The sequence below is a fragment of the Cylas formicarius genome, unplaced genomic scaffold (genome assembly GCF_029955315.1).
Source record: "Cylas formicarius isolate icCylForm1 unplaced genomic scaffold, icCylForm1.1 PGA_scaffold_4__25_contigs__length_36172078, whole genome shotgun sequence".
Lineage (NCBI taxonomy): Eukaryota > Metazoa > Arthropoda > Insecta > Coleoptera > Brentidae > Cylas > Cylas formicarius.
The window spans coordinates 7,391,748-7,407,626 of record NW_026844334.1 but is presented as its reverse complement, the minus strand read 5'-3'; the positions used below and the strand labels follow the sequence as shown (position 1 = coordinate 7,407,626).

General features: G+C 36.8%; 1 protein-coding gene across 1 annotated transcript; it reads left to right on the top strand.

The window, feature by feature from the left end:
- The first annotated feature begins 364 nt into the window (after positions 1-364).
- Positions 365-5,958, top strand: LOC132700779 (juvenile hormone esterase-like). The gene is made up of 8 exons (XM_060668306.1): positions 365-469; positions 2,468-2,602; positions 2,657-3,140; positions 3,196-3,401; positions 3,457-3,595; positions 3,656-3,831; positions 3,890-4,152; positions 5,749-5,958. The coding sequence occupies exons 1-8, from the start codon at positions 425-427 to the stop codon at positions 5,939-5,941; spliced, it is 1,641 nt and encodes a 546-aa protein (XP_060524289.1). The 5' UTR covers positions 365-424; the 3' UTR covers positions 5,942-5,958.
- Positions 5,959-15,879: the final 9,921 nt, after the last annotated feature.

The window sequence follows — 15,879 nt, the reverse complement described above, 5'->3', positions numbered from 1 at the left end:
TCTTCGTCCTTACAATTTTTATTAAAGCCTGTTTGCTTTATGCGAGATTAAAAAGATTTGCATTACATGATTTACTTTCAGTTTTTCGGTGCCCCCTCCGCTTAAAAAAAAAACACAACAAAGAAACGGGGCGAAAATATATAAGAGCCTTACGGAAATTGGTTTTCGAATTAATTTATTCATATACGGGGCAAATTTAATTGTCGACGGCCGAGATCGGCTCGTTTTTAAATAAGTGACTAAGCGATTTTAATTTTTATTAAAACAAACATGTTTCGAGTGCTCGAAATTCTCGAGTGCCGCACCTTTAGAACGCGTAATTTTAGAAATAAAGATGGAGTTTAATCTGTCTCACTTCCTTTATAAAACCTGTTCCAATTAGTTCATATAAAGCAACCGATTGAGTGAATGAATTATTGAAAATATGTTGTCTTACATCGCCATATTTGCCCTCTGCGTTGCGTCAACGGTAAGCAGTTTTTACCATCATCTTAACTTTATCATTTAACTTTATCATTAAATTAAATAAATACTCTTCATTTATATTAATATGAAGGAAGAAGGATTAAAGGCGTAGTAAGCATGTAACTTTAAAATGATCCTGATCGTCAAATTAGTTATATGGGATATTGACGAAACTTGTTCTTGTCTTAAAGCTACCAAAACATATGCTTTGACTAAGATATTTTCAGCTGCTGCTGAAAGAATCGTCTAATCAAACCAAGAGCATATACTTTATCTTGTATATATTTGATTTTGGCTTAATAAATATGATTGTGCTTTTTACAACACTTCTGGATTCCTCCTGAGTCGGTTTTTGCTTAGTCAAAATTGCTGACGTTTCGCCAATCACCCTATTGGCTTCTTCAGAGCTTAACTGAAACTGATTATGTTGATTATGTGATTATATGAAAGAAGAAGGTAGTGTAATATTTGGAAGAATCATTAAAGACATGTGACTAAAATGAAGCATAATATCGTCAAATTAGTTATATGGGATCCATTGCCGAAAATTTACGAATACCCCTTTTGTCTTGAAGTTACTGAAACATAGGGTTTCACAAAAATCTCTTTGGCTGCTGTTGAAAGAATAGGGCCAAGTCCTATCAAACCGAGAAGGAAGTTCAAAAATGTCAAATGTTGGATAAGCAACGAGTCGTTAATAAAACAATTAAACTAAGGTGTAGTCCACTAGTCCTGTGGGATCACACGAATCACAATTCAAATGGTCCGATCCGTTAGGAAGTTGTATTGCAAAAACCTCTTCAATTAGTCCCAGACTAACGATTGGTTCTAAGATTCTAAGTAAAAAGCTTCTGGTTGATGGTTAATAAATTGACACTTCAAAAAACGCTCAAGTCTTCAAATGAAGCTCCAAGCTGACATTCGAAAATAAAAACTATTTGGTTGCTCCGCTCCTATTACAGCTACAGCAAGGGTTAAATTCAAAAAGTTTTAGAGGGAATTTAGTACATTTGATACCAGGCTTCAGGCTTCATCGGTCAATTGGTTTGGGAAATATCGGCAAAAAGTCTACAATGGCGGATTTCGTCATACTGAATTTTTAGACTTTTGGAAAGAGTAATATATGCAGTTCAATGATGTCCCACAAGTGCAGATAATATATTATCTTACTTTATAAAGTTGGATCTTAATTATTTTATAAGTAGACCATGATTAAGTTCACATTAACCTCAAGAAGTAATACATAAAAAAAAACGCATAAACGCGTTAAGGATGACTTCTCAACAAGTCAGATGTTTTGTGAAAATTACCACCGGTGTCTTTTTTAAAAAGAAAAACTCAGAAATGTCTCCGTTAATTAACACTTGAACAACTTACAAATTCGAAAAAAATTGAAAAAGAAAATCGCTACAGAAACAACGTACAAGTAATGTAATGTAGTAGATTTGCAAAATGACGTCAATTTGCATAGAGACATTTTTGGCAATTGGTGATTGGTGTTTTTCGTACAGCCCTAGGAAGTTTATTTCGGTTTCTAAATGTCTTAAACTCTTAACCTCAAGATTTCTGAAATCTCGAGAGGATCAGAAAATGCATAGACCTCATTTTGTGTATAACACCAGAGTAAGAAATCCAAATCCAAATGTTTCCTTCGTCGAACTGCTCGCTTAAGACGTTTCTGGCTTGAATAGTGTTACATTTATGATTTTCTTAAAAGAAAAAGTACTACTTATAAAAATACAACTTTGTTGCTTTCAATTATTTAACGTCAAAGTCAGAGCTCTTCTTAGATGGAAAAAAGATGACAAATGACCCAACTTTAGGAAGTGCGATAAAATCTTTTGTGCACCTGTGAAACATCACTGAATGAATTTGGCCAATCCTGCCTCTTTCAACCCTCTATGCTTGTGCTTATTGGAATGAATCTTTAATAGCTTTAAACAGTTTTACTGCAGATAATAAATCACCACTTAATGAAATTGCTACAAAAATCTTTTACTAGTTGGGAGATCCGATAGTGTCCATACCCGACGGACAAGTGCGAGGGCTTGAACTGCAGACATCCAGCAACAAGTCATTCTACGGTTTCCAAGGAATACCCTACGGTCTACCTCCGGTCGGGGATTTGAGGTTTCAGGTGAGTTTTGGCCCATACCATGAAAAAGTACTAACTGCACCAACATCAATGCAGGCACCCTTACCAGCTGAACCATGGAGCGGAATATTGAACGCCACCCACGAAGCCAGTCCGTGTATATTTTTAGTAAACTATTCGTACTATCCAGATCCTCTCGTCGAAAATGAAGATTGCTTGTTCATCAACGTTTACACCCCTACGTTGGATTCTTCCTCTAAATTGTCCGTAATGTTTTGGATCTACGGAGGTGGATACGTAGGAGGCTCTGGAGAATACAGATACTATGGCGCCGATTATCTCGTAGAAGACGACGTTGTCGTCGTAACGTTCAACTATAGGCTCGGACCTTTCGGATTTTTATCCACCGGAGACGAAGTGATTCCCGGAAACGCGGCCATGAAGGATCAGGTCCTCGCTTTGCAATGGGTGAAGAAGAACATCGAATATTTCGGAGGAGACCCGGACAAGGTCACGATTTTCGGCGAGAGTTCAGGAGGAATGTCCGTTGGTCTGCACTTGATTAGTAAACAATCAGCTGGTAAGCTTTTACTAACACGTAAATGAAAAACTGATAATGGTATTCGTCATTTCAGGATTATTTAGAGCGGCAATATGCCAGAGCAGTTGCACGATCGTACTGGGCTATCAACTGGATCCCAAGGCGTTGATTTACAGTGTCGCCCAAGTGCTGGATGAGAGTATCACCCGACAAAACACGTCGCAAGAGCTAAAAGAGCTTTTGTTGAGGACTCCAGCCGACGTGTTAAATAATGCTTGTACACAAGTGGACACGCATTTGGTAGGTGTCAATTTTCCTAACATTGAATACATTGAAGCAATAAGAGTAATTTTAGTTTAGACCAGTTTTGGAGGTAGATTCGGAAGGCGCTTTCATGACGGAACCTCTGTTCGGACTTATCGAGTCGGGGAATATCAATAAGGTTCCGTTGATAATTGGAACTTGTGAAGAGGAAGCTCTAGGGTTTTTAAAAAGTAAGCAATTAGTGGAATTGGCAACGAAAATAAGGTACAATGCAATAAATATATTTGCAGCACTGGACAAATTAACTGCCACGGCAAACACTTGGGATACGGACGTCGAGTCACTCATCCCAGAAGACTTGATCCCGTTGCCAGGCTCAAATCTAACCGAGATCGGACAATCCATTAAAGAACTCTACGTGGGAAAAGGTGGATCGTTTTCTACTCAGCTTGCACAAGCGCTCGCGGTAAGCAATAAGAAAATGCTAAGCGAAGCAAACCGCATTCAGCAAAAATAATTTTCAGTACGACACGGACAATATATTTCTAAGAGGTACGATCAAGCAAGTCCAACTGCAATCGAAATACGCTCCGGTGTATCTCTACAAATTTTCATTCAACGGGACCAAAAGTCAAGATCACTATCACGTGGAAGGAGCCGGATATGTTGGCCATTTTGACGAGCTGCCGTACATATTTAAGATGGAGCCTTTCCCGCTAGTAACAGAGGCGGACGATTTAGCGAGGCGAATAACTACCAAACTTTGGACAAACTTTGCCAAGACCTTGTAAGTATCACCAAGAGTGTATTAGAAAATCCCAAATTTGATTTCGAAAAATATAGTTGGTGAGTTGGTTAAGCAGGATGCGTTCAACATGTTGCTAAACTGGAATTTACGATCACGGTTGTTAATGAAAAGTGGGTTTTATTACATGTATTATAATTTTTCTGATTTTGGGTTAGTTTTAGCAGAACAATTTTCTTTAAAAAATCAATCAGTTATCTATATAGTAGTAGGTATCTTAGTTTATAATCTTCAAATTCTTATCCTATCTGTGCGATATTTTATTAGCCACAATGCTTTTAGCAACTGCTTTTGATAAACCAAGTTTGTAAACAAAATTGACTGTTGTTGTATCTTTCATGAAAATATGGACACATTGAATGATTTGCGTCTATATTGTTCGCTAAGTCAAATCAAGAGATTGAAAATTAATTTTTTCCAGGCATAATACGCTGACAATTTACCTTTTCTTAATTGTCATCGACCGGGCAATTGAAACTGCTTTTTTAGATAAATTTGGGTTTAACTTCAAATTACAAGTACAAGTTACAATTAAACAATAAGTTTTCCTGTCTCTCTTATCATATGAGAAACTTTCTTATTCAGATTTCCAATATTATCCACATTTTTGTCAACCTTTCTGTATTCGCATTAATTGTTTTAATTTTTATGTCAAAGCATAAGTTGCAATATTACAGTGTCCGTTTGACCTTGACACCTAAGTTGAAAAACCCGTTTGTGTAACTAACTATCTAACCAAAATTTGGTTAGCACGAAAGTACTGAAAGACCATAAAAAGTGAACTATAGGTTTTAGTTGAATAAGGCAAATTTCAGTCAGAAAATTTTTTTGAAAAAGTAAGTTAGAATTTTGGGAAAATAGTTCAAAAATAAGTCAGACTTTCTGACTTAAATCAGAAATTCTGAAAAATAAGTCGAAATTTTTAGAAAACAAATCAGAATTTCTGACATATATCTCTCGTAAAGGACAGAGCCAATCGAAACATCAGATATATGAATAAAGTCAGAAATTCTGACTTAATTTTCACAACAAAATTTTTCTTATTAAACTGAAATATGTATTTTATTTTTTGGATGGGCTTTCAGTTTTTTCGTAGATTAGTGGTTGTCTGGAAGAATATTCACCAATGTATCTAAACGTACTCAAGATAAATAATATACTAACACTGCAAATGCTATAAAGTAACGGAGTAGAGTAAAATTTCTGACTTTTAACATATCTAGAAAGAGATGGTGGAGTAAATACTAAATACAATGATCTATATCTAATAATATATATATATATATATATATATATATATATATATATATATATATATATATATATATATATATATATATATATATATATATATAATAATATATCTAAAATATATAATGCTCGCTTTATCCGTTCATACATAATTAAGATTTGCTGTTGGTTAAAATATTGATAACGGATTTGAGCTACAATTATTTAACCATCTTCTAAACGAACTACCCTTAATGGACGCGCACTATTTTGAAATGACTAACAGTTTCATGTTAAAGGATTATAAAGACTTCGTGATCAAAATTGCTTTAACGTCGCTTCTTTCAGAAATCCGACGCCGACGCCCGAGGAAACGGAACTGCTGCAGAACGTGACGTGGCCACTGGCGACCCCGGAAAATTTGCAATACTTGAACATAGATACCGCGCTGGAAGTGAGACGGGACGCGAAAAGCGATAGATGGGCAGGATGGGACTATATATTTTACAAATACGGAACTCAACCGTTTATGTCATTTTAAATTGATAAAAATAAATCGTAACAGACATCGGGGGCGAATTGTAATGCGGGCGGCACAAGTTCAGTAACCGAATACGTCACCGGTTTAATTTCGGTTTGTTGGCCCGGGGAGCGAGGGGCGGGGGTTAACCTTTTCGATGGAGGTCCGCGCCGTTTTTAGTGTGACCGAAGCGGAATTTACGACATCGTTAAAGCTCCGACGACGCGAAAGATAATAACGCAGAGCTTCGCATCGCTGCCGGTGTCATTTTATTGCCCACCTTGCTTTATGTCCAACCGCACACACTCGAAAAAAAATTTGATATTTACATTCGATTCGATTCGGTTAACTTATTTATACAATATTACATTCCATACTTAGAAATTCGGAAAACAGCTTCTTGACCCAAAATTATTATTATAATGTTAAGAAACGCACATAAACACATATTATTTACAAAACTTCTGGATTCCTCCTGCGTTGGTTGGTTTTAAGTTGAACTTGCTAATCGCACTGTTGGCTTCTTCATAGCTTAACTAAAACCGGCTCGCATTTTACTCTGTACCTGCTTATACAGGGTGCGGTGCGGTAAACTATTTGGGATGTTAATAAAAACCAAACTACATAAAGCAAACATTTTACATTTTAGGAACGTTATTTTTTAAAAATTATGTTTTTTGAATGAAGGCCATTATTGTCGATGCACTCTTGTAGGTTCTCGCGGAAGCGCATCATTACCCGATGGATCATTTCTTGGGGAATTGAGGCAATTTCTTGTCTTATGGCTGCCTTTAATTCTTCCAAAGTCCGCGGACGATGTGCGAAAATTCTCGCTTTCAGGTAAACCCAAAGAAAAAAGTCGCAAGGCGACAAATCTATTACAATTACAAATCTAGCATGATGCACTCCGCTCCAAGCTATGTCGATAACTGAAAATCAATCAGGCGAACGTGGCGGCCAGCCAAGATCACCCCGTAAAGACACCACTTTGTTTAGGAACATTTCTTGAAGAAGATGTAGTGAACGACGCGTTGTAAAATATCAATCTCCGTTGATTGTTTCCGTTATTCCATCTTCTTCGAAAAAGTAAGGACCCCACACGCCGAACTCCGAGATTGCACACCAGACGGTGACTTTTGGAAGAGGTCGCTCATGAAGTTCCTGTGGACTATTTGCTGACCAATAACGGAAATTTTGCTTATTTACGGTACCCGATAGGTGAAAGTGAGCTCTATCGCTAGACATGAATACAGCGCCTCTGGGAATGTTTTGAAGAATATCCCGACATAAATTTGTAAGGGTTTCAAAATCTCTTGCGCTTAATTCCTGCACTACCATCATTTTCTACGGATGCGTTTGGAGTGAGTTGTGTAAAATTCTTCGAACACTTCTATAGGGAATTCCCAAAGCAGCTTTATGCTTACGAGCTGAACGCCTTGGAGATTGTTGTACGGAAACTCTTACTGCATTCACATTTTCCGGTGTTCTTACTGTCCTTGGTCGGCCAGTAGATTTTCGGTTAAGCCTTTTTGCCGTACCCTGTATATTGTTTGAGGGGGGGCGGAGTTAAATGCAAGCATAAACATCGTCTTGGATGACTGATTCCCATATTCGTTTTATCAAATTACATTTATGTCCTGTTTTGTGATTGCGTTCAGACCTAACATACCTTACATACTTACCTTACATTAACTTAACATACCTTAATGCATTGTCACATCACCATCCGGCCCAAAAATCATCCGTTATCAACTCTCTTGTTTCCAGAGCCGTAAAACTATCTCAGCCCGAGTCAGTGAACCCAGAATTAAAACACCTTACCACTGCTCTTCTCTCTAATCATTTCCACATTAAGGATATTTAGCGTTCCATCACAAAATATACTTCACCAGACCCTTTTAATAGCAATGAGTCCGAAAGCAATCCCACACTTGTCACTGTTGCCTGTCACCAATATGGGAATCAGTCATCCGTCTCAGTTATAAAAGGCAATATGGAATTTAACGCACATGAACCAGGTTGGCAGATGACAAGAAGAGTTCTAGCGTCATGAAAATCTAAGTGGGCCATGTAAAACCAACACGTGTCAGTATCTCGGTAGTCTCTCATTAGATTTCGAAGCAATCGTTTGAGTCTTATACATAATGAGGAGCGTAAAAAAAAATTAATTCTCTAATTTTAGCAATTATTTCGTCTGTAGCATACGACACGTCTATTTTGTACTTTTTGATAATATTTCACATTTTCTGGGTAATTAATCTGCTTACTGTGCAGCCACTTGATAATTTCTTCTTTTCTTTTCGATGCATTTGGTACACGTTCACTAAGTATAGAATGATATCATACATTTTCCATAATAATTAAGAAGTTTTTCATAAACTATCTATACCGGGTGTAGCACATCGGGGACTAATATAAAAAGACATAACACTGGCACTATACGAGTGGAAGTAAGTAAAATACTGAGGCCAACTGCTTTTATGACCGACTATGTCATCGCAAATTGTACCGACTATAACTTCAAAATATTTTGCCCTCCGACGCTGTGGAATGAGAAGCAAATTATGACTTCTTAAACGCATTCGCGGGTACTTTCAAACGAAATTTAATAACGCAATTATTTTAATGAAATTTCCCTCTACGTTAACTTCCGTTCGCTTACGTGCAGTTCGCACGCGTGGACGAACATCAAGAGAGGACCTTTACGTCCGAAGAAATAATATCTGACCGTCGTAAAACCCCACGCATACATGTTTACAGTATTAAAACGGCGGTAATAAAAGTGCCCGTAACTGGACCCTTAACGTTTTTATTTCAATTATGAAACACATAAAGTCGCTTCTGGCCTCAGTTGCACGTCTTATGAATAATTTAACAGCCCTATTACTTTTCCGAAATGGACCACCGCTTCTCTACCACTGGCTTTTGTTTATACCCCCTCATATTAAAAATTTCGCTCTATGTAGGGATATGGATTCATGTTACTAAAGCGAACGGCCCTGGCCAGTTCACCCAATGATAAACGTAGGAACCGTAATAAAACGATTGCTCTAACCTCAATTTTGATAAGGATGGCGGACGTTTATTCCAACCCGGTTTCAAAAGAGTTGTGCCTATAATTTTGTGAATTAGTGCTCGTTTTTTGTGTATTGATCGGTTTCCGGAGGTCTTATATTCACGCTGGTAACCAGGTCAGATGGGATCGGATATCCCGTATGAGATTATTGCCGGAGCCCTTCGATGTTGGACGTAGACTGCGTCCAACATCGGAGATGGAAGGACCTCTGAAGAAGCTCGCCACTCGTGCTAGCGAAACGTTAGGAAGTAATTCCAATCGACGACGGCCTTTAAACCCGAATCAAGATAATAGCTTATGTTTATGTTTGTCACATAATCATTATTCTTAAAATGGTTTTTGGCGAATTTATCATCCGTGAAAGGAGTGATATGCTTCAAGTATACTTTCTCAAATATTTATAGATCAAATGTAGAGCACCAAGTAGAACAATATATGAAAGATTTTTCCCTAAATACATAAGCGGTGATTATATGCCAGCAAGAGCGCGCCCCTCCTCACAATGTTGTGCAAGTTGAACTATGGAATGGCCAGCCAACAGCCCCGACTTGATTTTAATGGATCACACGATTAGAGTGTATGAGAAATGTGTTCAGGAAAATGGTGGTCACATACAGTAGTATCTAAAATAGTTAAGAATTTTTTGTTGCTTCTACTTTAATTTGTAAATAAGTATTGTTGTTGCAGTGGAATAAGATATTCTATAAAACACATATATGATATACATTTAAAAAAATATGATATGTCAGAAAATTGATAGTGTTTTGTTTTATATGTCACTTGGAAAAAAAAACCTGGCTACTATCCCTACGTTTTTTTTTGTTTAACTTGATATCTGTAAAAGCAGTAAAGTAAGTAAAGTAAAAGTGTTAATTTACCCCAAAATCGACAACAAATTCAAATCTAAACGCACCCGAAATCCCGTTAAATCCCAAATCCACCTACATACATATATAGTTGTTGCGTTTAAATTTTAGGGTGACTCTCGTCTAACACCGTGCTTTATCACTGTCACCCCGCGTGATGTTTAAAATCCTTTTCCTGCATAGTTGCCGTGATCTATGAATACATAAAAAGCCAATCTTTTTTATCAGGCTGTTGAGCGGCAAAATCATAAATCAGACGCACCGGAACCGAAAAACATTTGAATATTTTATTTATCAACTTTCCTTGTCGCGCCCTTCCCGTCCGTGGCTTTTATGTTATTTTCCTTTTAATTTATATTCGGTTCGGAAGATTAAAATGCTGATACGAAACGTAAACATATTTGTTAAATTAATGCAAAGAAGATTTATTAGATTGGCACCAACCTCCGATTCAACCGTCATAACGACTTAATTAGAACTCCAATTTATTAGCATCCAGTTCTTCCGACTTTGTGACAGACATCGTCTAATTTTCTCACTTAAATCTTGCATTACTGGCGGATGCGCCAGGTTTTCGACAATGGCACTCTGATATAATTGTGTTTTGCTTGCTGCTGTGAGAGTTATTTATTGTCTCGGGCATTGTCGAAATTCTAAAAACTCTTAAGGAACAAAAGAAATAAAAGAAGAAACATGTATGGCTCAGAAGATGAATTAAGCATCGGAATGCTTTAGGAGCTTCTGCTCAACTTTTAAAAGAGATGAAGATGTTGGATCATAAAAAAGATTATCCCCAATAATGTTTGAGAAATTGTTAAATCTTGAAACAAAAATGACAAAATCAGATACATGGATGCGGACTGCTATTTATCCTTGGATCAAATTGAAGCAGCTTTTTTACCATAGGTCCTTTTGTCATTTTATGAAGCCCTCGCCGACATTAGTATTCACAAACTAATTAGAAAAATATCATTCAATCTAATGATAATGTTTTAAATGATTGCTTTAAATATAATCTATATCAGACAAGGCCTGCTGAAGAATATCAAAAGTGCGGGAGTAGTTGGAGGATGATTTTGACGGTCGAATCTGTAGGTCGTACAATATATCATTTAGATGACCATGCTGTTTTTGTATATTACTTGGTGGAAAATGTTGTAGTAATAAATTATAAAATTGTGCGTTGGTAGGTGTGTGAGTTGAAGAAAAAAGAATGGACATAAATTGAAATACAATTTTGGGACCAATGGAATTTTCTTCATTGCTGCGGTATGATAGATGGTAATCACGCCCAGATACAGGCTCCACCCAATAGCACATCCAAATTTTAGCGTAGTCTTTTTTGTGTAATTCGGTGAAGAACACTGTTTAAATACATAGAAATAGCAGCCAATGGTAGGTCTAGTGACAGCACTATATTAAGACATTCACAGACATGGATCCCTAAATTTACCAAAACGTTCAATAATAATTACATTTCCATTAAGAACGAATCTCCTTAAACGTTACACTGGATCATTAACTAGGAAACAAAGAATTATTTACGCGCCAAGAGAGTTGTAGAAAATTTATTCGGTATCTTAAGGTCAAGATTCCACGTCTTTCATAATATGATTAAATTCATACTGAGTACAATAGATCTGGTAGTAAAAACCTCTTGCACATTTGATAATTGGCAGTATATATTTCTAGAGATGCTGATGACAGAGAAGCTTTGGCAAATCAGACAAGCTTCGGCTTATGTATATCATCGCCACCAGTATCACTCTTTTTCACATATTGGGCTTTAATTCTTAGCTTCCTGTCATCAACACCGCCAAATCCAATGCTCTGAATCCCTCATTACCTTTTAGTTCTTGAAGTTGAAGTAGCTACTGCTACTGCATAGCTATGCAAAAGCTGCGCTCCTTTTTAATTGATTGATATGATTCTACATAATACAAAAATATTAAGGAATATAATAATTTGATCACTATTCCACTGGCGGCAACTATTTTCCACCAGGAAACTTGCCATGCGTAAGTGAGCCTTAACACGCGTAAATGGAGTAGAAATTTACACCTACTTACTAGTAATTAAAGAATTACCACAAAAACATTTATTAAATACCGACCTGCGATATGTAACTTGTACGCTAATCAAAACTAACAAATTATAGGGTTGACATACACCACGAAAGCGTTACGGGCGTAACGAAATTCAGCTGGAAAATTTTTGCAAAAATATAAAATTTGACATAACCCCGCATTTGACAACGGAAACTATACGCAAGTTGCGCAAAAATATGTTGATAGATGCCGTTAATAAATGAACTAAAACTTACCCAAGACTGTATATCACGCAACACGGGTGAGAAATTGTTCGCAGGTACCCGACGCACGCATTTTTAAAAAACAAATTCACACACACGAAACGATACAGAAATATTTACTGACAGGCCAAGGCAAATGCCAAATGCCAGGCCTACTACTAAGAACGGCGAGGAAAACGCGGCCTTCCTGATTTTCGTAATGTGATTTATTGTACGCGGTAAATGCATGCACGCACAATAAACGACCATTTAAAAAATGTCCCGCTTTCAGGTTTGTTTTTGTTTCGTAAATTATTTTGAGGTAAAAACAAAGTGGCACATAATGAAGACGCCAAAAAAGCAAACATAAGTTAAGGTAGTTAAAATAATCACATATACTAATAAGTTATAGTGATAGTTAATGTAGCCAATTTAGGTGTACGATGCATAATGTTAAAAATCGCATACGTAATACATAATACATAATACAATTTAATGACTTAATCGGCTTAAATATAATTTTTTTAATAATAATGCTTTATTGGTCATAAACCGAAAAATCGAGTTTTTGTATGAGACACCCTGCATTTTATGAATTATTGAAAAGAAGTTAAAATTACTTTTCGAAAAACATCTTTTCTTAAGTCAAATGCTACATTCTGATTTTGGTTGGTTGGTTGTTTAAATCTTTCGAATAAATTTCAAAGACTCAACGGGAAATGCGTATTTTTCGAGAAAAAACTTGCACCACTTTTTTGGTACTGGTACGCATGGTTAAGTTCATCTAACTCAAATTCTTGCTACTGATGTTGATGTCTTTAACTTTCTTATTCTATTTCTTGTAACTCGTCGTGAATTGGACAGTTCTTTCCAAATTGATTGCTATTAATTGGGTGGTGTAGCAATTGAAAATGTCTTTGCAGGATACAATTGCTTGTTGTCTCTGCATTCTTCTCGGCTTTCATAAAACAAACAATCAGTATTTATTTGGTAAAAATGCAAAAGTCCCATACCTGTTGAAAACTCGCCAGCTATATTTTTTGAAAGTTAATTGATTGACATAAAAAAATAAATTTTTGGTACATAACTATTTCTTTTTAAAATGTTATCATGAAAGCATTAAAATCTGCAAAATTTTCCATAATATCAGTTATCAGAACCCTGACAGAACGAGCCCGAAGGATTTGCGAACCGGAGAACCTCCAGATGGCACTTGAACACCTAAAAACTGCGTTCGAGGCAAATGGCTACAGCAAGAGAGAGATCGAGAGATCAATGAACTCAAGATCATCAAGATCACGGGATACCGAACAACGACCCTCCACCTCCCACGCATATCTGCCGTATATTCCGAGTGTCACCGACAGGATTGGCAGAGTATTGAAAAGACACGACATCAAAACAATCTTTAAGCCTACAAAGAAGATCCAGCAGACCATCAGGTCAGCGAAGGACAAGAGGGGCTCACTTTCAGCTGCAGGAGTCTACCGCATTCCGTGTTCATGCGGAAAGGTCTACATCGGGACTACCAAGAGATCAATGGGAACGAGACTTAAGGAGCATAAAGCAAGCTGCAGGCTAGGACATACAGAGAAGTCTGCAGTAGCTGAACACGCACTGGGCAGCGGGGAACACAGGATACACTTTGAGAGCTGTAAGTTATTAGTATCGGTCAACGGCTATCACAACAGACTAGTCAGGGAAGCCATTGAGATACAAAAACACCTACACAATTTCAACCGAAAGGAGGAGACCCTTAGACTCAACCAAATCTGGAACACGATCCTTAGGAACGCCCGAGCAGTACCGATCGATATCCCGAGACCAACCGAAGCGGATCAAGCCCCGCCCACCACCAATCGGCATAAATACAACCTGCGCAGGAGAAATCGTCAGTCTACGTCCAACATCGGAGATGGAAGGACCTCTGAAGAAGCTCGCCACTCGTGCTAGCGAAACGTTAGGAAGTAATTCCAATCAACAACGGCCTTTAAACCCGAATCAAGATAATAGCTTATCAACGGGCCGCGAAAGCCTTAACCAATTTATAAGCAGATATTACTGGAATAGAAACCATTTTCATCTTCCAACCAATAACTTAATCTTTCACGCTTTATTCTATACAAATCGTTTTCTTCTTTTTTAATTCCCAATAAGTCCCATTGCAAAATTGGGTGACCAGCAATAACGCAAACAATGAGTTACACCATCCGGCGAGAAATATTTCCCAATTTAGGCGATTATTTGCATTCCAGTGCGCTCATGTGAAATCCGCCGCATTTCTATACGAAGAAAACTCGTTTTCTCGGCCATGCAACTTGCAAGCACGCAAAACGAACTAATGAAGACTTATTTCGTCGCATTTTCTCGCCGTCCGATTGTCACCGAGTCGAGTTTCCCATTTTAGGAAAACCGCGAGCCGACCACAGTGTTGCCACTACCCCTATAGATCTATTTCTATATACTTAAATGATTTTTTTTGTTAGTTCATTACCGAGCACATTATACTTTATAATAATTTTTATTCTATTCAAATTCCTAAACAACTAATTTCAAACATAGCTAAAACAAAATATATAGGCATGAAATAAGCTATAAGCTATAAAAAGATTACAAAGGCATTAAGTGATCTGAGCTAATGGACAATGGACAATTTATGACCAGTAATTTTCTTGTCAAAATTGTTTACTTGCGATTCATATGTATTGGAATTAGTTTCAATATACAATACACATTTAAAAATAAAAAGACTGAAAAGAGTGTCAATATTCTTATTTTTCGAAACAATCGACACGAATAATAACGAGGTTCAACAGATCTATGGAAACCAATTTTTTTAATCTCCACTCATGTAGCAATAGTTAGAAAGTTTTTATTTAAAAATTCTATTTCAGCGGTTCTGGTTAAGTGTAAATCAAAATAAAGTCCTACAGCTTTAACTACACTACCCTGAAGGATGCACTTATTGCCCAGAGTCACTAAAAGGCTTTTATTTAAGTCCTGTTTCATGTGGCATTCAATATTAGTCTGCATAATAACAACGTTTACATTGGAACTCTTACTTCATAGTTGATAGCGATTGATAACTGCCACCACAAAGTGGAAAAATGTCAATAATAGACGCAACAAAAGAGGATGTAGCAAGTTCACTCTTAAAACAGTCCTAGATTCTGATATTCAACTGTTAGTTTCACTTCTGAGCTTAACTACAACAGTTATGTTATTTAAAAAATGTTGTTGTATCGAAATACTGTTGTATCGAAGAATATACGGTCTGTATTTTGATTTTAATATAAATTAACAATTTAATAGGAACAACTCAAATCAAATTACAGGAAAAAAGATGAAAAGAAAGTAAAAAATCAATTGGGAGAGTTCGATCTTACCTAATCATTGTCTAGTATTTGCCGAGAGAGCGTTTTCTGCACTCACAACAACTAAAAAACAAGTCATAAAAAATGACTATGAATTAACCACAAAATAAGTAGAGAAAGCTTTAAGGAATGTTTTAAGAGGTCGAGAGTACTAACCAAGACATCTGGAACGCCGCTGTGCCTTCACAGACTACGTTCGAATTTAACATATGTAGATTGCAGTGAAAAGTCGTAAGCATAACAAGAATTTATTCCTACTGAAGATTAAAACATCTTATGACTTCTTCCCTAACAATGAAAAGAAAGAAACATATCAAAACCAAAGGGTAAAGGTTTTTTTTTTATTAAGACGA